The 25,187-nt window shown below is 36.7% G+C and overlaps 1 protein-coding gene across 1 annotated transcript in view; it reads left to right on the top strand.

Annotated features, from left to right (window-relative positions):
- Window positions 1-23,699, top strand: part of MANEA (mannosidase endo-alpha) — an 82,929-nt gene extending 59,230 nt beyond the window's left edge. Inside the window, exons 4-5 of the mRNA XM_005684666.3 lie at window positions 20,055-20,131; window positions 20,969-23,699. Coding sequence (XP_005684723.2) covers window positions 20,055-20,131; window positions 20,969-21,638 — 747 coding nt within the window. The 3' untranslated portion in view covers window positions 21,639-23,699. The remainder of the gene's footprint in view (window positions 1-20,054; window positions 20,132-20,968) is intronic.

Raw genomic sequence — 25,187 nt, 5'->3', positions numbered from 1 at the left:
ATACTTAATTTCTCTGTGCTTCAGATTGTATATATCATGATCAGAAAAATGTGGAACCAGTCAGGCTAATAATTTGCAAAAATTTTAGAAACATTTCTTGGCCTTGTGTCTGGTAATGAACTCTATCCAGTGCCAAAAAATAGACCAGGAACCACAAGACTGGAGTTCTTGTCCCAGCTGAGTACTCTGGAATCTTCAATTACTGACTTCATCTTTTTGGCTTATCTGCTTCATTTGTAGAATGACAGGATGAAGTGATATGGTTTTTTTTTTTTTTTTCTTTCTTTTTTCCTAGACATTGTTGTTTATTTATTTTTTTTTAATTTTAAAATCTTTAATTCTTACATGCGTTAAGGTGGTTTTATTTATAATAATTTTGTGTGATTTCTGTTGTGTTGATATTCAGCATAACATTTTTTATAATTTGATGAAAATTTTATTTGTAGTAAAATTTTGTTTTTGTAAAGAATGAAAAGCTTTGCTTCTAAATATGAGGAAAAGTTAATGTTTAATTAATGATAATAAATTACTAGAATAACTGAAACTTCTAAGGCAATATGATACAAATAGAAGAATAATAGTGTTATGAGTTCTGTGCTGATAAACTTGGGTCTAAATTCACATAACTGTTCACACCTGAAACCTTAAATGTAAAACAAATGGGTTCATTATTAACACTTTTTGCCTGCTAATCTTTAAGGAAATAATCTGCCCTTTCCCTCAATTTGATTAGTATAGATTTACTTTGCCCTTTTCCCCCAAAAATGGCCCTTCAATTTATCAATGATTTTACTTTTTTTTTTTTACACTGACTGCCATTTTATATTTTTTCTTTTTTTGCCATACATCAACATGAATTCACCACAGGTATACACATGTTCCCCATCCTGAACCCCTCTCCCTCCTCCCTCCCCATACCATCCCTCCAGGTCATCTCAGTGCACCAGCCCCAAGCAATGATTTTACTTTTAAAATATTCTAATGATTATATCTGCTTCATTATTGATTAATGTGCTTCTCATTCTTTGCTTGAGTTTGTTTTACTCTATTTTTTGAGATGAAAATGTTTTTATTTTCATTCTTTGTTTGTTTAGGAATAGAGAGTTTTTAAGAAATTAGCCTCACAGTTAAGCTTTTGTCATAGCTCATTAGTTTTTATTACATAATGCTTTAACTAATATTCATCTCTAAATACATTGTGATTGCAATTTTGATTTATTAACTTCAACTGAAAGTCATTTAGTGAGTGCCTTTTAAGTCATAAGAAAAATAAAAATGACAATAATAAAAATGTTATTCTGTATTATATTTTGCAAATGTACACTAATTTCTTTTGGAAGAGTAATTGAGTAAAAGTGAAAGTCGCTCAGTACTGAAATGTAAATCATGATGTTTCAAAAAGACTTAGAGATCTGCTCTTTTATATACTTGCCTGCATATTCACTAGAACAAGTATTATAGCAATTTTAACTGTCATTGAGTAGTCTGGTTTTGTAGAGACTATAAATTTCACAGCGGGGTATTTACCACTATATCATTAATAACACAGCAGTGAAATAATCTTTTGATGAAGCACAATAGATAGTTTTGGTAGATTTTCAACAACTATTCCTGTTTTCCTTCTTTTCTGTGGGAAGAGCAAGTATATCGCTTGTCCCATTGATGTTGGGCTTGGGCTGATGGCTTGCTTTGACTAATGAGATGTTAAAAAAATTCATGTATGCCATGTCTGAGTGGTAGTATTATGTGTTTCCATGGTTGTGTTCCTCTTCCATGTGAACAGCATGCCCCAGGTGCTCCTTCTGTCTGGGACCCAGAATGACAGACATATGGAGCAAAACTGAACTTGACCCATAGTCTGGAACAAAATCAGCATAGCCAGTGCATAGACCTATGTGTAGTAAGCAAATGTTTGTCTTTGAAGACACTCAGATTGTGGGTTGTTATTACTATAAAACATCATTACCTTAAACCTGACTGAATTAAATTATCCAACTAGAAAGAAAATCAGAGTTATAGGGGAAAGAACTAACTCAGCCACTAGTGATGTTCTTGTATTTAAATAAATTTAGTATCATATTTTAAAAGAGCAAGTTTTTTCTACTTTATATATAAATCATATTTCTTACACTGTTGATTTATCACCGTCCATTATTTATTTGACCTATTGCTCGAGAGTCATCGTAATGTCTGCTACTCAGGCTTCCGCAGATTTTTGATCATGTGAAACTTAAAATTAGGAGTATTACATCTATGGTTCTTTTCTAAATGATTTTCTAGCTTCATTTGGAAAACAGTTTACTGTTTGTGACCTTTTTTTTTTTTTTACCTTATTGCTCTTAAATTAATAAAGTGAATTTATGGTGAAAACTTGATGAATGTTACCTAAATGGGTATGTAAATGGCAAACCTAGAATTTAATTTGATGGTTGTCTGTTTCATGGAAATCATTCAGGGTCTGCGATGTGGCAGGTACTGTTGGAGATGCTGGTAGTATGAAGAAAGGCATTTTCCTTATACTTGAGACCTTGCAATCTCTTGGTGGTCAGAGACAAACACAAGTAATTGGAGGAAGAGTACAATGGCAGCACATAAGAGTAGGAAGGTCTGCCTTGTTCTAACTGCAGTGGGGGATGGAGGGCGTGCAGGAGTGAATCAGGGAGTAGAGGACTTTGAGAAGCAGAAAAACATATCAGATTTGTGCTTTTTAAAAAAATTTTATTGAGGTATAATTAACATAAAATTGTGTAAGTTTAAAATTATAACATTGATTTATTTATATTGTAATATCACTGTCATTGATAGCTAATACCTCTCTATCATGACACACAGTTATCATTTCTTTTTGTGATGAGAACAGTTAAGATCTAGTTTCTTAGCAAGTTTACTATAATACAGTTTTGTTGTTTATAATCACGGTTAGATTCGCTCTCCATAACTTAATTATCTACTAGTTGCAAGTGTATATTCTTAGTAAAAGTGAAAAGTGAAAGTTGTTCAGTCATGTCCGACTATTTGTGACCCCCTGTACTGTACAGTCCAGGTAATTCTCTAGGCCAGAATACTAGAGGGGGTAGCCTTTCCCTTCTTCAGGGGATCTTCCCAACCCAGGGATTGTACCCAGGACTCCCGCATTGCAGGCAGATTCTTTATACCAGCTGAGCCACAAGGGAAGCCCAAGAATACTGGAGTGGGTACCCTATCCCTTCTCTAGAGAATCTTGCCAACCCAGTAATTGAACCAGGGTCTCCTGCATTACAGGCGAATTTTTTACCAACTGAGGTATCAGTTCAGTTCAGTTCAGTCGCTCTGTTGTGTCCGACTCTTTCCGACCCCATGAATCACAGCACGACAGGCCTCCCTGTCCATGACTAACTCCCGGAGTTCACTCAGATTCACGTCCATCGAGTCATTAATGCCATCCAGCCATCTCATCCTCTGTTGTCCCCTCCTCCTCCTGCCCCCAATCCCTCCCAGCATCAGATCTTTTCCAGTGAGTCAACTCTTCACATGAGGTGGCCAAAGTACTGGAATTTCAGCTTTAGCATCATTCCTTCCAAAGAAATCCCAGGGCTGATCTTCAGAATGGACTGGTTGGATCTCCTTGCAGTCCAAGGGACTCTCAAGAGTCTTCTCCAACACCACAGTTCAAAAGCATCAGTTCTTCGGTGCTCAGCCTTCTTCACAGTCCAACTCTCACATCCATACATGACTACTGGAAAAACCATAGCCTTGACTAGATGGACCTCAGTCAGCAAAGTAATGTCTCTGCTTTTGAATATGCTATCTAGATTGGTCATAACTTTTCTTCCAAGGAGTAAGCGTCTTTTAATTTCATGGCTGTAGTCACCATCTGCAGTGATTTTGGAGCCCAAAATAATAAAGTCTGACACTGTTTCCCCATCTATTTCCCATGAAGTGATGGGACCGGATGCCATGATCTTCGTTTTCTGAATGTTGAGCTTTAAGCCAACTTTTTCACTCTCCTCTTTCACTTTCATCAAGAGGCTTTTTAGTTCCTTTTCACTTTCTACCATAAGGGTGGTGTCCTCTGCATCTCTGAGGTTAGTGATATTTCTCCTGGAAATCTTGATCCCAGCTTGTGTTTCTTCCAGTCCAGCGTTTCTCATGATGTACTCTGCATATAAGTTAAATAAGCAGGGTGACAATATACAGCCTTGACGTACTCCTTTTCCTATTTGGAACCGGTCTTTTGTTTCATGTCCAGTTCTAACTGTTGCTTCCTGACCTGCATACAGATTTCTCAAGAGACAGGTCAGGTGGTCTGGTATTCCCATCTCTCTCAGAATTTTCCACAGTTTATTGTGACCCACACAGTCAAAGGCTTTGGCATAGTCAATAAAGCAGATACAGACATTTTTCTGGAACTCTCTTGCTTTTTCCATGATCCAGCGTATGTTGGCAATTTGATCTCTGGTTCCTCTGCCTTTTCTAAAACCAGCTTGAACATCTCTACAGTCAACAAAAACAAGACCAGAAGCTGACTGTGGCTCAGATCATGAACTCCTTATTACCAAATTCAGACTTAAATTGAAGAAAGTAGGGAAAACCGCTAGACCATTCAGGTATGACCTAAATCAAATCCCTTATGATTATACAATGGAAGTGAGAAATAGATTTAAGGGACTAGATCTGATAGAGTGCCTGAAGAACTATGGAATGAGGTTCGTGACATTGTACAGGAGACAGGGATGAAGGCCATCCCCATGGAAAAGAAATGCAAAAAAGCAAAATGGCTGTCTGGGGAGGACTTACAAATAGCTGTGAAAAGAAGTGGAGTGAAAAGCAATGGATAAAAAGAAAGATATAAGCATCTGAATGGGGAGTTCCAAAGAATAGGAAGAAGAGATAAGAAAGCCTTCTTCAGCGATCAATGCAATGAAATAGAGGAAAAGAACAGAATGGGAAAGACTAGAGATCTCTTCGAGAAAATTAGAGATACCAAGGGAACACTTCATGCAAAGATGGGCTTGAAAAAGGACAGAAATGGTATGGACGTAACAGAAGCAGAAGATATTAAGAAGAGGTGGCAAGAATACACAGAAGAACTGTACAAAAAAGACCTTCAGGACCTGGGTAATCCCGATGGTGTGATCACTCATCTAGAGCCAGACATCCTGGAATGTGAAGTCAAGTGGGCCTTAGAAAGCATCACTACGAACAAAGGTAGTTGGAGGTGATGGCATTCCAGTGGAGCTATTTCAAATCCTGAAAGATGATGCTGTGAAAGTGCTGCATTCAATATGCCAGCAAATGTGGAAAACTCAGCAGTGGCCACCGGACTGGAAAAGGTCAGTTTTCATTCCAACCCCAAAGAAAGGTAATACCAAAGAATGCTCAAATTGAGCTATCAAGGAAGCCCAAATATATTCTTAAACACCATCAGTTTCATTCCCCCTCCTCCCAGCCTCTGGTAGCCATCATTCCTTTCTGTGTTTTCAAGTTCATTTTATTTTGGATTCCACTATAAGAGATACATAAAATACTTGTCTTTCATTGTTGGGTCTGTCTCACATCATGATAATAATGTTTATCCACGTTGTAAACAAATGGCAGTATTTCCTTTTTTCTCATGACTGAATATATTTTCATGGTGTGTGTGCACGTTTTATTTATTCATTTATTTATTGATAACTCTTAAATTTTCATTGGAGTATAGTTGATTTTGCTGTCTTAGTTTCAGTTCGGTTCAGTCGCTCAGTCGTGTCCAACTCTTTGCGACCCCATGAATCGCAGCATGCCAGACCTCCCTGTCCATCACCAACTCCCGGAGTTCACTCAGACTCACGTCCATCGAGTCCGTGATGCCATCCAGCCGTCTCATCCTCTGTTGTCCCCTTCTCCTCCTGCCCGTAATCCCTCCCAGCATCAGAGTCTTTTCCAATGAGTCAGGCATACACATGTCCACTCATTTTTTAGGTTCTTTTCCCATAGGTCATTACAGAGTATTGAATGAGAGTTCCCTGTGCTAAACAGTAGGTTCTTACTAGCTTTCTGTTTTATATATAGTAGTTTGTTTATGTCAATCCTAGTCTCCCGGTTTATCCCTCCCCCTCATATCCCATGTAACCATAAGTTAGCTTTCTACATCTGTGATTCTGTTTTGTAAATAAGTTTCACCTGTACTATTTTTGTTTTAGATTCCACATATAAATGACATCATATATTTCTCTATTAATATGTCTGACTTTCTACAGTCAGTACGACAATCTCTTGGTCCATCCATGTTGCTGCAAATGGCATTATTTTGTTTTTTGTGGTTGAGTAATATGCCATTGTATGTATTAATATACACCACATCTTTATCCATTCCTCTGTTGATGGACATTTAGGTGGCTTGCATACCCTGACTATTGTAAGCAGAGCTGCAGTGAACATTGGGGTGCATGTGTCTTTTCAAATGATGATTTTCCTACAGTATATGTCTAAGAGTGGGATTACTGGGTCATATGGTAGCTCTGTTTTTAACTTTTTAGGGAACCTCCATACTGTGCTCTGTAGTGGCCGTACCAATTTACTTTCCGCTGAACAGGGTAGGAGGGTTCTTTTTCCCTACACCCTCTCCAGAATTTATTTTGTATAGATTTTTTTGATGATGGCCATTATAAGCAATGTGATGTGATACTTCATTGTAGTTTTGGCTTGCATTTCTCTCACAGTTAACAATGTTGAACATCTTTTCATGTGTGTTTTGGCCATCTGTATGCCTTCTTGGAGAATTATCTGTTTAAATCTTATACCCATTTTTTTCAATTGGGTTTTTTAATATTGAGTTGCATGAGCTGTTTGTGTATTTTGGAGATTAATCCCTTTTTGACTTTGTTCTCTTGTTTCAAGATTGACTTTGGCTATTCAGGGTCTTTTGTGGTTCTGTACAAGTCTGAGGATTATTTTTTCTATTTTTGTGAAAAATGACATTGTATTCTGATGCAATTTTTGTTGAATATGTAATTAGCTTTGGGCAGTATTGACATTTTAACAGTATTAACTCTTCCAGTTCATGAACTCAATCTCCTTAAATGTTATGGTCATTTCCTGGTTCAGTCTTGGAATGATTCTAGGAAAGTGTACACTTCTTCTAGGTTATGTAATTTTGGGGGCTTATAATTATTCCTGGTAGCCTCTTATCCCATGTATTTCTGTACTGTCAGTTATAGTTCATTCTCTTTCATTTCTGATTTTTTGTGTGTGTTCTCTTTTGTTTTCTTAGTTGTGTTTGAGTGATCTAGTTTCATTCTTGTGTATTCTGTCTAGGCCTTTGAAAAGCACCCAGATTTTATGTAAAAGAAACCCATTTGCTAATTTTAAGAGCGTTGGTCTGAGAGGCAAAGGCCTGCTAGGATATTCTGTGGGGAAAGAGGCCGGAGATCTCTGTGCCCCCTCTACTTCCTAAAGCCAGCAGGGCAGGTGCCATCCTTGTGCTCCACACCTGCCTCACTCCACATAGTGGGCAGCATCACTGGGGTCTCCCTCTGTCATGCTCCGGGGCATGATATTTCTAACACTATTTTCTAATACCATTTATTGAAGACTGTCCTTTACCCATTTTATGTTTTTGGCTCCTTTGTTATAGATTACTTGACTGTATGTATGTGGGTTCTTAACCTTTTAATTATAATATGTCCTGGTGTGGTTTTCTTTGGGCTCATTTTATTTGGCATTCTTGGGCTTCTTTGACCTGGATGTATTTTCTTCCTTGTGTTAGGGGATTTTTCAGTTAACCCTTCTCCCAATAAGTTTCCTGCACTTTTCTCTCTTTCTGCTCTTTATAGGATAGCATCAAGTAAGCATTCACATGTAAGTGTCCCAGAAGTCCCTTAATTTGTCTTCACTGTTTGTCATGCTTTGTGCTGTTCAGATTGCATAAGAGCCTGATGCCCTTTTTTTCTGCTTCTAGTCTGCTGTTGAACCTCTCTAGTATATTTATCAGTACAGCTATTATATTTAGCTCTGTGACCTCTTATATTTTCTCTTTGTTGCATTTTCACTGTGTTCAACCTTTCTTCCCCCCTTGAATTTGGTTAGCATTTTTATTGCTATTACTTTCAGCTCTTATCAGGTTATTTACTTATCTCTGACTCTTTAAAGTTTGTTTTCTTTTTCTGAGGTTTTATCTTATGTTCTTTCATTTGGAGCGTACTCCTCTGAATACATTTCTTCATTTTGCTTGACTCTCTGTGTTAGTTTCTGTGCATTTAATGACATACTCACCTTTCTCTGTCTTGAAGCACTGACCTTGTATATAAGATGAATCTTATCATTTAATACTTCCCTAACTGTCTCAAACCTTTGTGGTTGTTTAAGCAACCTATTTTGTTTTTAATAGATCCTAATAGTTGATGAAAGTGAAAGAGGAGAGTGGAAAAGTTGGCTTAAAGTTCAACATTCAGAAAACTAAGATCATGGCATCCAGTCCCATCACTTCATGGGAAATAGATGGGGAAACAGTGGAAACAGTGTCAGACTTTATTTTTTGGGGCTCCAAAATCACTGCAGATGGTGACTGCAGCCATGAAATTAAAAGATGCTTAATCCTTGGAAGAAAAGTTATGACCAACCTAGAAAGCATATTAAAAAGTAGAGATATTACTTTGCCAACAAAGGGCTGTCTAGTCAAGGCTATGGTTTTTCCTATGGTCATGTATGATGTGAAAGTTGGACTGTGAAAAAAGCTGAGCACCGAAAAACTGATGCTTTTGAACTGTGGTGCTGGAGAAGACTCTTGAGAGTCCCTTGGACTGCAAGGAGATCCAACCAGTCCATCCTAAAGGAGATCAGTTCTGGGTGTTCATTGGAAGGACTGATGCTGAGTCTGAAACTCCAATACTTGGGCCATCTCATACGAAGGGTTGACTCACTGGAAAAGACCTTGATGCTGGAAGGGATTGGGGACAGGAGGAGAAGGGGAAAACAGAGGATGAAATGGCTGGATGGCATCACCGATTCGATGCAGATGAGTTTGGGTGGACTCCGGGAGTTGGTGATGGACAGGAAGGCCTGGTGTGCTGCGATTCATGGAGTCACAAAGAGTTGGACCTGACTGAGTGACTGAACTGAACTGAACTGAATAGTTGAAGGTATGCCAAGACCAGTGTCCTTTAGGTGCTACCTGAAAGCCTTCTGTTGATTGTGGCTGATTGAAACTCGAACCTTCAGGCAGCAGGTTTTAAAAAGTATGGATATATTCAGCCTTATAGGACCACAATTTAAGCTCCCCTGGCCTCCTGATCAACAGGTGTTCCTTCATGGCACCTGCAAAATCTAGAAGCTCCTCTCTTGGAAATACTGTGCTCTGGAGCATGACAGAGGGAGACCCCAGTGATGCCACCCACTACCTGGAGTGAGGCAGGTGTGGAGCTCAAGGATGGCACCTGCTGGCTTTAATAGCTGGTCCTCTTTCCCCATAGAATATCCCAGCAGGCCTTTGCCTCTCAGACCAATGCTTTTAAAATTAGCAAATGGGTTTCTTTTACATTAAATCTGAGGACTTTTCATTAGGGCTGCTTTTGCACTGGTCCCTGGACTTAATGTGTCTGCATGCAAGCCCTTTAAGAGCTACATCTCTTTGGATATTCAAAGATGATATCTTGGGGACTCATCTTTCATGTGCTGGTCTTAGAAATTGGTATGCCAGATATGGGATACAAACTATTTATTCCTTAGGGAGAAGCTCTGGGTTTTGAGTTCCCTCTGGATTGTATGTCACTACTGGGGATAGGGTTTATGACGAGATTCTGTCTCAGCCTTTCCTACCTGCTTTGGTTTGATTTCCCTCTCATTTACCAGATGTGATGAGGTCACTCCAGCAGGTTCTTTCTGGAGGAAGCTGTAGATTTGGTTTGTCTGTGGAGGGAGGTAAGTCATAATCTTCCTACATCACCCTCTTGAAGCAGAACCATTTTATTTTTCCTAATAGAACAGAGATATAGTTATTTCAATAATATTATACAGTAAAACTACAAAGAAACAAAAATATTTGATCACTGAGTTTATCTGAGTTTTGTAAACAAGAAAGATAGCAGTAATCATAAGTACAATGAATTGTAAAGATATGTTGATATGAAGGAAAATAACCAGAAGAAACACAAAAAATAATTTTAAGATACAACATCGCAATTGTCACAGCACATGGAAACTTTTCCATAAACAACTTCTACTTGGTCCTGTTTAAATTTACATTCTGAAATTGATATTCCACTATAGTTTCCACCTGCATGTAGTATATTTTTCATCCTTCCACTTTGAGTCTCTGTGCATCCTTAAAGCTTAACTGGGTCTCTTGATAACACACCACACAGTTTGGTCTTATTTTTTAATCCATCTAGTCACTGTGTGCCTTTTGACTGGTGAGGTCAATATGTTTACATTCAGAGTAATTATTATATGTAGTCTTATTGATTGCATTCTGGTTTTGTATTGTCATTATTTCTTTTTTTCTTATCTATTCCTGCCTACATTTGTAAATTGGATTATTTTTCATGGTAATATGCTCTTTTATGCCCCTCTTGTTGATCTGCTCTAAATTTTTGCTTGTGGTTATCAAGGGAGGTTATATAAAGCATCTCTCAGATATCACAGTCCATTTTCGGTTTATACAAACTTATCTATAACCTCGTAAGTTATCCACTATTTTGCTCCTCCCTTTTGTATATTGATGTTACAATTTACCTCTTTTCGGTTCAGTTCAGTCGCTCAGTCGTGTCCGACTCTTTGTGACCCCATGAATTGCAGCACGACAGTCCTCCCTGTCCATCACCAACTCCCGGAGTTCACTCAAACTTATGTCCATCAAGTTGGTGATGCCATCCAGCAATCTCATCCTCTGCTGTCCCCTTCTCCTCCTGCCCCCAATCCCTCCCAGCATCAGAATCTTTTCCAATGAGTCAACTCTTCGCAGGAGGTGGCCAAAGTACTGGAGTTTCAGCTTTAGCATCATTCCTTCCAAAGAACACCCACGACTGATCTCCTTCAGAATGGACTTCTTGGATCTCCTTGCAGTCCAGTTCAGTTCAGTGCAGTCTCTCAATCGTGTCCGACTCTTTGCAACCCCATGAATAGCAGCATGCCAGGCCTCTCTGTCCATCACCATCTCCCGGAGTTCACTCAGACTCACGTCAATCGAGTCGGTGATGCCATCCAGCCATCTCATCCTTTGTCGTCCCCTTCTCCTCCTGCCCCCCTTCCCTCCCAGCATCAGAGTCTTTTCCAAAGAGTCAGCTCTTTTCATGAGGTGGCCAAAGTACTGGAGCTTCAGCTTTAGCATCATTCCTTCCAAAGAAACCCCAGGATTGAGCTCCTTCAGAATGGACTGGTTGGATCTCCTTGCATTCCAAGGGACTCTGAAAGTCTTCTCCAACACCACAGTGCAAAAGCATCAATTCTTCGGCACTCAGCCTTCTTATCTCCTTCAGAATGGACTGGTTGGATCGCTATGCAGTCCATGGGACTATCAAGAGTCTTTTCCAACACCACAGTTCAAAAGCATCAATTCTTTGGTGCTTAGCTTTCTTCACAGTACAACTCTCACATCCATACATGACCACTGGAAAAAACATAGCCTTGACTAGATGGACCTTTGTTGGCAAAGTAGTATCTCTGCTTTTGAATATGCTATCTAGGTTGGTCATAACTTTTCTTCCAAGGAGTAAGTGTCTTTTAATTTCATGGCTGCAGTCACCATCTGCAATGATTTTGGAGCCCCCCCAAAATAAAGTCTGACACTGTTTCCACTGTTTCCCCATCTATTTCCCATGAAGTGATGGGATGAGATGCCATGATCTTCGTTTTCTCAATGTTGAGCTTTAAGCCAACTTTTTCACTCTTCTGTCACTTTCATCAAGAGGCTTTTTAGTTCCTCTTCCCTTTCTGCCATAGGGTGGTGTCATCTGCATATCTGACATTATTGATATTTCTCCCGGCAATCTTGATTTCAGCTTGTACTTCATCCAGCCCAGCATTTCTCATGATGTACGCTGCCTTTAAATTAAATAAGCAGGGTGACAATATACAGCCTTGATGTACTCCTTTTCCTGTTTGGAACCAGCCTGTTGTTCCACGTCCAGTTCTAACTGTTGCTTCCTGACCTGCATATAGATTTCTCAAGAGGCAAGTCAGGTGGTCTGTTATTCCCATCTCTTTCAGAATGTTCCAGTTTATTGTGACACACACAGTCAAAGGCTTTGACATAGTCAATAAAGCAGAAATAGATATTTTTCTGGAACTCTTTGTTTTTTCTATGATCCAGCAGAGGTTGGCAATTTGATCTCTGGTTCCTCTGCCTTTTCTAAAACCAGCTTGAATATCAGGAAGTTCACGGTTCAGGTTTGCTGAAGCCTGGCTTGGAGAATTTTGAGCATTACTTTACTAGTGTGTGAGATGAGTACAATTGTCCGGTAGTTTGAGCATTCTTTGGCATTGCCGTTCTTTGGGATTGGAATGAAAACTGACCTTTTCCAGTCCTGTGGCCTCTGCTGAGTTTTCCAAATTTGCTGGCATATTGAGTGCAGCACTTTCACAGCATCATCTTTCAGGGTTTGAAATAGCTCCACTGGAATTCCATCACCTCCACTGGCTTTGTTCGTAGTGATGCTTTCTAAGGCCCACTTGACTTCACATTCCAGGATGTCTGGCTCTAGGTAAGTGATCACACCATCATGATTATCTTGGTCATGAAGATCGTTTTTGTATAGTTCTTCTGTGTGTTCTTGCCACATCTTCTTAATATCTTCTGCTTCTGTTAGGTCCATACCATTTCTGTCCTTTATCGAGCCCATCTTTCCATGAAATGTTCCCTTGGTATCTCTAATTTTCTTGAAGAGATCTCTAGTCTTTCCCATTCTGTTGTTTTCTTCTATTTCTTTTCATTGATCGCTGAAGAAGGCTTTCTTGTCTCTTCTTGCTATTCTTTGGAACTCTCCATTCAGATGCTTATATCTTTCCTTTTCTCCTTTGCTTTTCACTTCTCTTCTTTTCATAGCTATTTGTAAGTCCTCCCCAGACAGCCATTTTGCTTTTTTGCATTTCTTTTCCATGGGGATGGCCTTGATCCCTGTCTCATGTACAGTGTCACGAACCTCCATCCATAGTTCCTCAGGCACTCTATCTATCAGATCTAGTCCCTTAAATCTATTTCTCACTTCCATTGTATAATCATAAGGGATTTGATTTAGGTCATACTTCAATGATCTAGTGGTTTTCCCTACTTTCTCCAATATAAGTCTGAATTTGGTAATAAGGAGTTCATGATCTGAGCCACAGTCAGTTCCCGGTCTTGTTTTTGCTGACTATATAGAGCTTCTCCATCTTTGGCTGCAAAGAATATAATCAGTTTGATCTTGGTGTTGACCATCTGGTGATGTCCATGTGTAGAGTTTTCTCTTGTGTTGTTGGAAGAGGGTGTTTGCTATGTCCAGTGTGTCTTCTTAGCAAAACTCTATTTGCGTTTGCCCTGCTTCATTCCATATTCCAAGGCCAATTCGCCTGTTACTCCAGGTATTTGACTTCCTTTTGCATTCCAGTCTCCTATAATGAAAAGGACATCTTCTTTGAGTGTTAGTTCTAAAAGGTCTTGTAGGTCTTCATAGAACCGTTCACCTTCAGCTTCTTCAGTGTTACTGGTTGGGGCATAGACTTGGATTACTGTGATGTTGAATGGTTTGCCTTGGAAACGAACACAGATCGTTCTGTCATTTTTGAGATTGCATCCAAGTACTGCATTTTGGACTCTCTTGTTGACCATGATGGCTACTCCATTTCTTCTAAGGGATTCCTGCCCACAGTAGTAGATATAATGGTCATCTGAGTTAAATTCCCCCATTCCAGTCCATTTTAGTTCGCTGATTCTTAGAATGTTGATGTGCACTCTTGCCATCTCCTGTTTGGCCACTTCCAATTTGCCTTGATTCATGGACCTGACATTCCAGGTTCCTATGCAATATTGTTCTTAACAGCATTAGACCTTGCTTCTGTCACCAGTCACATCCAGAACTGGGTATTGTTTTTGCTTTGGCTCCATCCCTTCATTCTTTCTGGCATTATTTCTCTACTGATCTCTAGTAGCATATTGGGCACCTACCGACCTGTGGAGTTCCTCTTTCAGTATCCTATCATTTTGCCTTTTCACACTGTTCATGGGGTTCTCAAGGCAAGAAAACTGAAGTGGTTTGCCATTCCCTGCTCCAGTGGACCACATTGAGCCCAGGTCTCCCACATTGTAGGCAGATGCTTTACCATCTGAGCCACCAAGGAAGTTTTACCTCTTTTATTGTATATTTATTAACAATTTGTAGTAGTTATTTTTCCTACTTTCATTTAACCTTTAGACTATAGTTGAGTGTATGTGTGGCAGCTGTCATGTCTGACCCTTTGCAACCCCATGGACTGTAGGCCACCAGGCTGCTCTGTTCCTGGGATTTCCCAGGCAGGAATACTGGAGTGAGTTGCCATTTCCTTCTCCACGGGATCTTCCCAACCCAGGGATTGAACTTGCATCTCTTGCATCTCCAGCATTGACAGGTGGGTTCTTAAACACTGGAGCCACCTGGGAAGCTGTTAACACATCATTGACTGGGCGATTTTTACAGAAACTACTGCCTATGGCCTTTAATACATTACCAGACAATAATGTGTTAACACACCATCCTACTACAGAGTTACAGTGTTTTAAGTCTAATTGTGTATTTCTCATCTTTATCAGAGTACTGTGTAATTTTTTATGTTTTTATTTCAGCTTGAAAAACTCCTTTCAGCATTTCTTGCATGGCAGGTATAGTGATGGTGAACTCCCTCAGATTTTGTTTATTCTGGAAGAGCCTTTACTTGTCTTTTCTAGCTGAAGGATAACTTTGCTCGATAAAGTATTCTTGGCTGGCCATTTTTATCTTTCAGTTCTTCAAATATGTCATTCCACTGCCCTGAGGCCTAGAGTTTCTACAGATAAATCTTCTGATAGCCTAATGGCAGTCCATTGTAGGGTTCATTCTTTTTTTTTTTTTTTTTTTTCCCTGCTTACCTTTAATATCTTGGAGACTGTCTTTTTGTGTGGAGATAATAGGATAATCTACTAGTTTTGTGGACTTGTATGTCCAAATCTTTCCTCAGATTTTTGAAGTTCTCATCTATTATTTCTTTAACTCCCTCACCCTGCCTTCTGTGTTGGAATCCTGTTTATCCTGACATTTTTCAGGATATATGGATGAATATCTGTAGACCATGTAGGCTTTCTTTAATCTTTTTCTCTTTTTTCTCTTTTAGTTCTCTCTTCTCTTTTGTGTGATTTCAAAATTTTCCTCCAAGTCAGTCATTCTATCTTCATGTTCTCTGCCCTGCTAAATATTCTCTGTACTGCATGCTATCTAGTTCTAGAATTTTTGTTTGGTTCTTTTGAAAACTTCATTCTCTTTAATAAAGAATTGTTTTATTCATGATTTTATTGAATTGTCTTGAGTTTTCTTGTAACCTGTTGATTAACATCTGTTTTCAACTATCAGATAGTTTGCAGTATTCTGTGCCTCTGAGTTTGACCACTAGAAATAGATAATTTTTCTGTGATGCCATGTTTCCTTGATCTTTCATATTTATTTTAGATTTGCACTTTTGTTTTTGCATATGAATTAGTAGATACCTCCTTAACTCTTTTCTTATTGCTTTCAGCAGATGGTGTGTTTTTGTAGTATTGATATTAGAGTTTTTACTTTGTTTTTGTGAATTTGTATCTGCTCTAGTCTTCTTTGTTTCCTCTTTTGAGTGAATTTTTAAACTTTTCTGCCCTCTCTCGTTCTTTTTAAAGGGTTGCTATACCTCCAATTTGTAGTTTCTGAGCACGCCCTCATTCTACTGGAGCTTTCTCTTGGCAGTGGCCCTTAGGAACCCATACATGGAGCCAACATAGAGTGGCAGTAAAGAGTGAGTTTAGCACTGGGTACATGGGGGGTGCCTGCAGTTCTGACAGGGTAATCCCAGTGACTCCTAGGTGGACTGCTGCTAAGAACAGTCCCTTTCCCACCAAGTGAAGTTCTTATTTGCATCTTTCCTAATATCCTCCCTTCCCCTAGTTATAAATTTCATATCTTAGTACTCTAGGTACTGGTGGAGAGAATGGATCTTTTCAGCCACTTTCCAGTCCAGCTGGCTTAGCCAGGCACTTCCCCTCTCAGTGTTTCCTTAGGCAGAACTTGATGCTTAGAAAGTTTGTCTACTGCCACCAAACTAGCATTTATCTGTTTACTTAATTACTTACTTTTGGTCTCCAGTTATGTGCTGAAGTCTCTCTTTGGGAGGATTAGACTTCAGCAGGTTCTCTGTCATATGTGAGTGCCTGCCTTGGTCTTCACTGACCCAGTGTTTGCCTGACAGGAGCAAAAGTCTAGGCAGTTTGGCTGACTCCTCTGTTTCCCAGCTCAAATAGAAGTTTGTCTCTTATCATCTTTGTGGTGGGTGAGACAACTCCTGGGTTCCTTGGCGTAAGACACTAGGTCCTAAAACACCACGGAGGCACTTTTGCTCATGTATGAATATCTCGTATGTTGATTTAAAAGGGAATAAATAATAGGAGCATTTTATGCCATCATGTTTCTAATCCCACTCTCCAGGATCATCAGGTTTTCACTTAAGAGGTTCACTTTGGGTGCATGGTTAAAATTAGAAGCATGAAATGAGGAAACATCTGTATGACTCTTGCTGCTGCTACTGCTAAGTCACTTCAGTCGTGTCCGACTCTGTGCGACCCCATGGACTGCAGCCTACCAGGCTCCTGCGTCCATGGGATTTTCCAGGCAAGAGTACTGGAGTGAGGTGCCATTGCCTTCTCCTGTAACTGCATAGTGATACACCAATTCAACTTACTGCTATGGGGGAAAAACACCATTTAATGAGACATGAATTTAAAGAGATACGACTCTTACTTCCCCTTGTAAAGATATTGCAAACATCTGATTAAAACATGTATAGGATTCTGTCATTTTTAAAGTTGTAGTATTGGTGTAATAGATTTTTTTTCCAAACAGAATAGTGAAATGGTGATACATCACATTATTAATTAAACCTACAAAGAAATATCATTACCATTAATGAGTTAGAAATATGAAGGATAATATTTTGTTGTATATCAATAATAGCTTTTTGAATTACTATAAATGTATTGATCTGCATTTTATAGAAAGAAAGCCATTTACAGTTTACAACTTTACAAGCAAATTCATTTTAATGTAGGATATTTGTTTAAATATGGTATCTTTATATATAAAATAAAACTTACTTAGAAAATGTTGCATCTAAAGGAAGATTATCCAACGTTACATTATGTAAGAGTATGAAAATACAAATATCCTTGTCAATTTTCTTTCAGTTGAAGTTAAAAAGCAAATATCAGAGCTACTGCAAAATCTGCCCTAGCAGGACTTAGAGTGTACTGCAGAAATGAATATATTTTGTTACTACCAAAACCTTTCTTTGTATAATATTACTGAAATTTTATTAAAAGTGGGAAGTGAGTTACACTGAATGTTGTCTGACTTTAAAATTAATTCTATGAGAACAGTAGCACTGATTAATGCAAAATACATTTCACTTTAATTAAGATAGTTGAAAACAAAGACATTTCATATTGCAGTAGCACATAAGTCTCTAATTCCATACATGCTTCATAGGAACCACTCTAAACTTAAAATATTATCAATGTTCATTAGATTTCCATAAAGATTTTTAATGGTAAGTCAGTAAAATTAGTAATAAAAATGAAAATTCTCATAGTTGTCTTGCACATCTTAAGTAGATATAGTACACATGATCTTTCCTTTAAATGACAATCTATTCCGCTAGTAATAAATGACCTACAGAACGGTTTTGGTAGCCAAAATTAGTTTTTCTTGATTTATATATAACCTTTTTTCGTTAGAAAAATTGAATTTTTCTGTGCACAGTATTTTAAAAGTATTTTTGGTTGCTGCTTTCTATCATCATTGTAGTGATGTATAAGCCACATCAATAATGAGTATTTAATAATGAGTCTTCTGAAAATTATTGTTCAGCATAGTGTGTTTTTAAGTAATTTTGTTATAAATTATTTGAATAGTACATATTAAATGTATATTATTTTGTAAAATGCTATTTTAATTTATAGGAGAATCTGTCATTTAAAGACATTTGCTATTGACTTCATTTAAATGTAAACTTAATGTTCACACATGAAAAAAGAATCCAGGTTTTTCTAGATCATAATTTGTTTTGCCTTTTTTTAAAGAAAGTATTTCTGAATATAGAATATATTCCTATTTACTCTTTAAAAGGAATAAGCATATAGGATGGACCACTGCACAGTGATCAAACATCTGAGCTTTGAATTCAGATTGCTTATATTGCCTCCAGCTGGCTGGGTGACAACTCACTGAGCTACCTTATCTTTGATTGCTTCATATGGAGATACTAACTACCTTATAGAGTTGTGAGAATTAACTGAAGTTAAAAAGTATAAAATATTTAGAGAATTATTTAAAAGAGAAAGCACTTGGTAAACATTATTACTGTTTGTTAGAATTCTCTAGCAACTTCTTTGTTCAGTAAGTATTCATCTTACCTTGCCAAGAAAGACTTATACCCTGAGAACTGTAAAACATTAATAAAGGAAACTGAAGATAATTCAAAGAAAAATCTCCTCAGCAAGTGTTGCTGGTAACGTTGGAAAGCTGCATGTAAATCAGTGAAGTTAGAATACACCCTCACACCATACACAAAAATAAACTCAAAATGGCTGAAAGACTTAAGACATGATACCATAAAACTCCTAGGAGAGAACATAGGCAAGACATGCTCTCATGTAAATTGTACCAGTATTTTCTTGGGCCAGTCTCTCACGGCAATAGAAATGAAAACAACAATGAGACCTAATCAGATTATAAGCTTTTGCATAGCAAAGGAAACCTAAAGAATGGAAGAGTGTGTTTGCAAATGATGCAACCAACAAGGGCCTAATTTCCAAAATACATAAACAGCTCATTCAGTTCAGTAACAGAAGAACAAGCAAACCAATCCAAAAATGGGCAGAAGGCCTAAATTAGACATTTTTCCAAAGATGAAATACAGATGGCAGTAGTTGAATGAAAAGATGCTCAACCTACTAATTATTAGAGAAATATAAATGAAAACTATAATGAGATGCCACCTCACACAAGTCAGAATGACCAACATTAAAAAGTCTACAAATAACAAATACTAGAGAAGGTGTGGAGAAAAGGGAACCCTCCTGCATTCTTGGTGGGAATGTGACTTGGTGCAACCGCTGTGGAAAGCACTCTGGAGGTTCCTCAGAAAACTGAAAATATAATTATATTATCTAGCAATACAACTCCTAGGTTTATATCCAGACAAAAACTATAATTCAAAAAGATACTTGCACCCCTATGTTCATAGAAGCACTGTTCCCAATAGCCAAGACATGGAAGCAACCTAAATGTCTTATCAACAGATGAATGGATAAAGATGTGGAACATAAACACAGTGGGATACTACTCAGCCATTAAAAAGGAATGAAGCGATGCTGTTTGCAGCAACATGGATGGACCTAGAGATTATCGTACAAAATGAAGTAAGACAGACAGATACCACATGCTGTTCACTTATATGTGAAATCTAAAACATGACACAAATGAACCATCTGTGAAGCAGAATCACAGACATGGAGAACAGACCTGTTGGGTGCTGTAGGGTGGGGAAGAATGGAATGGGAAGTTGGGGTTAGTATATAGAGAATGGATAAACAACAAGCTCCTACTGTATAGCAGAAAGAACTATATTCGATATCCCATGATACACCATGGAAAAGAATATGAATATAAAAAAAGAATATATATGTATAACTGAGTCACTTTGCTCTACAGCAATAACTGAGTCACTTTGCTCTACAGCAATAATTAACACATTGTTACTCAACTATTTAAGTCAACTTCAATAAGGTATTCATCTTAAGGTTAAGTCAGTTTATATTATTTCATCTTTACTTTTAATCATAATTTTTTCTCTATCAATATTTTTTGTTTTAGGTCACTTTTCACATTGAACCATATAAGAATCGAGATGATAAAAACATGTACAAAAATGTCAAGTACATTATAGACAAGTAAGAAATCTTTTCTCCTATAATTCCTGTTATAAGTATATTTAAATTATATTTGAGGGATTTGAATGACATAGTATGACATTAATATCAATTTAATTTTGTAATGAATGTTGCAGTCATTTTAGGAACTTTTCTGAATTTCCTTATAATTCAGTTTCTCTATGAATAATTACAAGTTGCTGTTTTTACTCTTATGTGTATATTAGACTATGATGTTTGTCATCTAGCATTTTAAATTGTTATAAAATTGTAACATATTTATAAAAATAATTTACCAAATTATTCTGTAAATTTTATGAATATAAAGTTGTCTTTTTTAAAAAAAGAAGTTCAGAATATGAAATGGGAATTGCTGTTAGATATGGTAGATTCACATCTAATATTTTCATTTATGTTTCAGTATGTTTACAGGGAAAGAATTTAGTAGTACAGTTTCATTTAAGGGTTTACTGATAATAGTCTGTGACAGATGCCATACTCTTATAAAGAAACATGTCAGCAACAGTTGGGGCATGCATCACTTAGAACACGCACACACAAAAGCAGTATCTTCATGTAGAAAAATGGATTTTTTATTGTGTTAGTCATCATTTTTAAACCTCCATATAAGTAATTACTATCGTTTGTTAATGTCTTAATATATCCAGTATCTCATTTCCCAACGTGTAAAATTAAAAATGTATTTTTAATGATTACACTTACATAGCTAATTCCACAAAGAAGGTGAACAATACACTTAAACTGTACTACTTACCTTCATTTTCAGTACATAAATAATTGGCCATGGGAAATAAGACATGAATTTTCATTTTATTTTCATATATGTTTATATTCTAGATATGGAAATCATCCTGCCTTTTACAGGTACAAGACTAAGAACGGCAATGCTCTTCCAATGTTTTATATCTATGATTCCTATATCACAGCATCTCAAAAATGGGCCAATCTGTTGACCAGCTCAGGGTCTCAGAGCATTCGCAACTCTCCTTATGATGCATTGTTTATCGCACTTCTAGTAGATAAAAAGCATAGATACGGAATTCTTCGAGGTGGTTTTGATGGAATTTACACATACTTTGCCACAAATGGCTTTACTTATGGCTCATCCTATGAAAACTGGGCTAAGATAAAGTATTTTTGTGATCAGTTCGACCTAATGTTCATCCCAAGTGTGGGCCCAGGATACATAGATACCAGCATCCGACCGTGGAACTCTCATAACACTCGTAACCGAATCAACGGGAAGTACTATGAGACTGCTCTGAGTGCTGCACTCCAGGCCCACCCCAGTATAATTTCCATCACCTCTTTTAATGAGTGGCATGAAGGAACTCAGATTGAAAGAGCTGTTCCCAAAAGAACCGGTAATATCGTGTACCTGGATTACCGGCCTCATAAACCAAGTCTTTATCTAGAGCTAACTCGCAAGTGGTCTGAAAAATACAGAAAGGAAAGAGCAATTTATGCATTAGGTCACCAGGAACTTAGCACACAACCTGTTTCTTAACGGATTGATTTAAGTTTAATAATTATAGAAATTACCTAATTTCAATACATTCCTTTTGTTTTCAGTTATGGGAAGAAAACTGTCAAAATCAATATGTACTGTTACCATTATCTCTAATAAAAATAACTTGTACATTGTTAAGGATTGTCATATCATTACCACCTTTCACAGTGATACACTGAGAGAAAAGTTGTGCAAATAATATTCCTTATGGCATAAATTTGCTGAATCTGTGACTGGAATTGAAATCTTGCTTTGATAGCTGTTTATATTTCACAGTAGGCAATTGCTTATGTTTCATAGAGTAGTTAGCACACAATTAATCCTACTAATATTCTGCACCCAAAGAAATAGAACTGTGTATATATTTGATATGTCTGTTGAAGAACAAAGATGTAAAAGATAATATACATGGTTCATATTTTAATGATCTGATCAACTTTGTCCTATTAGCATTCAGACTCTGGAAAACGTTCCAATAATTCTTCAGAAGAAAATATGCCTTACGCCTTACTGAGATGAAGGCCTGCTTTCTGTAACACAGTATATATCATCATATGCAGGTTTCTGGTTTCCTAGAGCTTGCTAGGTATTTTGCATGTCTAATGTTTCTACTTTGTAATGATGAATTCCAGACTTCAGAAGGAAAATCTTTTCATAAAGGCTTTTCATAAAAGTTAAGAATTGCTTCTCAGTTATTGAAAAAACCATAGCCAATTTACAATTATTATGGAAATACAATGCCTAAAATACTATTTTTATGATATCTTGTCAATCTTTATTATTCATGTTTTTAAATTTAATATTAGAGATGAATTGTTAAGAAAAAGTTGATACTAACATTGGATTGCCACCTTTTAAGTTTTTAAGCTATTTTTACTAAAATTAATAGAGAAAATTTATGTAGCATTTCAGATTTTAAGGATATGGAAATAAAATTTCATTCCTAAGTTTGACTTTTTATTAGATGTAACATTTAATAATGGAAATACTTTATTTAAAAGACTTTAAATTATTGTATATAATAATATCCCCATCTAAAAACATTATACTTTTATGTTACCTAACGGGATAAAGACTTGTGGTCTGTTGTCATATTGTGACAAATTGATCATCTGTAAAAAATGAATCTCTTTAAAAACTAGAGAATAAAAGACGCTCTGTTATTTTAGTTAATATTTGTAACTAGACCTATAGAAAAAAACTAATATATATGCTCTTACATGAATATTTTTTAGATATTTATTAAATGTTAGCAATACAGAATACATATAGTCAGAATATAAGGACGTTCATTGAGAAACAAATAGTGGAATTTGTCATAAATGTCATTGTCTAATGAGTTATTTTTCAGCAGTACTTTCAAAGCAAACTAGCATGTCTTTGAAAAGAGGCATGATTAATGTTAAACTGATTTATAACTTGAGAATTTGCCATATCTCAGAATATTCAGACCATGGGAAATTAGTACAATAGTGATTAGTAAATTCACTTTCTAGAGGAAATTATAAGAATAACTCCCTATATTATAACTAACCATATTCATAGGAACACTCATGCTGATATAACCTGTGGAATTTTTTTGTTTTTATTACAGTTTGCCACTAAATGTTTTATTAGGGATAAACTCTAAATATGTCATACCTAATAATTTTTACTTACTATATTTTATTAAAGTTTAGTTAGAGAGATATCTACCACACAGGAATTTTTGTCTTTGCTTATGTTATATGCTTGAACCCATAATAGACAATTTTATGAAACAGTTCTGAGGTTAAGAGAAAGTATAAAAAACAAGGTCAGCAAATCCTCAGCACGGACACCACCATTTATCTCCTGCTCTCATTACAGATATAGATCATCTAGGATCTCAGACTCACCTCTGAGCTTTGTTGTGGTTCCCAACACACTACCCCAACCAGCCACTAACAGTCAGATTTCAAATTAAGATAAAATAGATTCTGTCTTCATTACAGAAAGTTAATTCTCAAGGGAAGAATGTTTGGAATCAGCTCTAAAGATAGTTTACTAATATATAATTCTTTGAATATGTTTATTTTCTTTTTTAAAAAAAGTTATTTGAAAGAATTAAAATAGATTCTGTTTTCATTACAGAAAGTTAATTCTCAAGGGAAGAATGTTTGGAATCAGCTCTAAAGATAGTTTACTAACACATAATTCTTTGAATATGTTTATTTTCTTTTTAAAAAAAAGTTATTTGAAAGAATTTTCTCTAATAATTGTGTTATTCTTAGGGAAGAACGCTTCAAAATCTTCCTCAGGTATTCATTACCATTTAACTCACAACAAGTTTAGATTGTATAATCACAAAAATTATTTGCTTTTATTTAATTTAATAAATTAAAGGAACTGTTTAAAGGGAGAAGTAGTGTAATATATATAATGCATGGATTAAAATGAATTATTATTATTTTAAGGTTTAATCAGGCTAATTTTTTTGACTGTATAAAAACCAAGTCTTTCTTTTACTACTCCCTTTTTAAGGACTGATACTGTAAAAAATTGCTGTTATTAATGTTGATCTCAGTTCTATATTTTTTTGTTTTAACAGTACAATTTAAAAATGACTATTTTGTTATGTAAAATAGTTAACTTTCATCTTATAAGAGCATGCACAGAATAAATTTTATCTTAGATATAAAAAATTATTTATGAAATGTTTACTTTCTGATTAACAGTTAAAAAGTAGTATTCAGTCAGCACTCTATATAGCATTTAAAAAGAAGACATCTTTTAACTGTACATAATTTTAAAATCTGTGAATTTGTGTTATATACAGAAAAATAATAAACCATTTCCCAAATTTAAAAATTTTCTATTTTATATTCTTTGGACATAATTGTATTGCTCTGACATCCTTTAGGAAATTGATCTTTCCTGAACCAGCTCAGTTGGTAAAAAGTCTGCCTGTAATGCAGGAGACACAGGTTTCATCCCTGGGTTGAGAAGATCCCCTGGAGAAGGAAATGGCAACCCATTCCAATATTCTTGTCTGGAGAATTCCAGGGATAGAGGAGCCTGAGTGACTAACACTTTCAGTTTCACTTTAAAACATCAAAGTAACAAACCACTAGAGAACCTACTAAGTTCCTGTGCTGTGCTGTACGTAGTCACTCAGTCGTGTTGCACTCTTTGCAACCCTATGGACTGCAGCCCACCAGGCTCCTCTGTCCATAGGGATTCTCCAGGCAAGAATACTGGAGTGAGTTGCCATGCCCTCCTCCAAGGGAACTTCCCAACCCAGGTCTCCCACATTGCAGGTGGATTCTTTACTGACACGACTGAGCGACTTCACTTCACTTCACTTCACTTCTTTACTGACTGAGCCATAACCAAACCTTTTTTGAAACTGACCAGAGTTATGAAATTTAAACATAATGACTGCTCATAAACTCTACAGGGCTTACATGTGGAAGCAGTCCTTAAAAGTTTTTACCTAAGTTTTGAATTAAGGGTGGACACTTACATCCCCTAGTGTAGAAGCAATATTTCTTTTTACTACCAGCAAAATTTCAGTTATTTTTACAA

The sequence above is a fragment of the Capra hircus genome, chromosome 9 (assembly GCF_001704415.2).
Source record: "Capra hircus breed San Clemente chromosome 9, ASM170441v1, whole genome shotgun sequence".
Classification (NCBI taxonomy): domain Eukaryota; kingdom Metazoa; phylum Chordata; class Mammalia; order Artiodactyla; family Bovidae; genus Capra; species Capra hircus.
The sequence above is the reverse complement of the archived record's forward strand: the minus strand, read 5'-3'. Positions and strand labels throughout refer to the sequence as shown.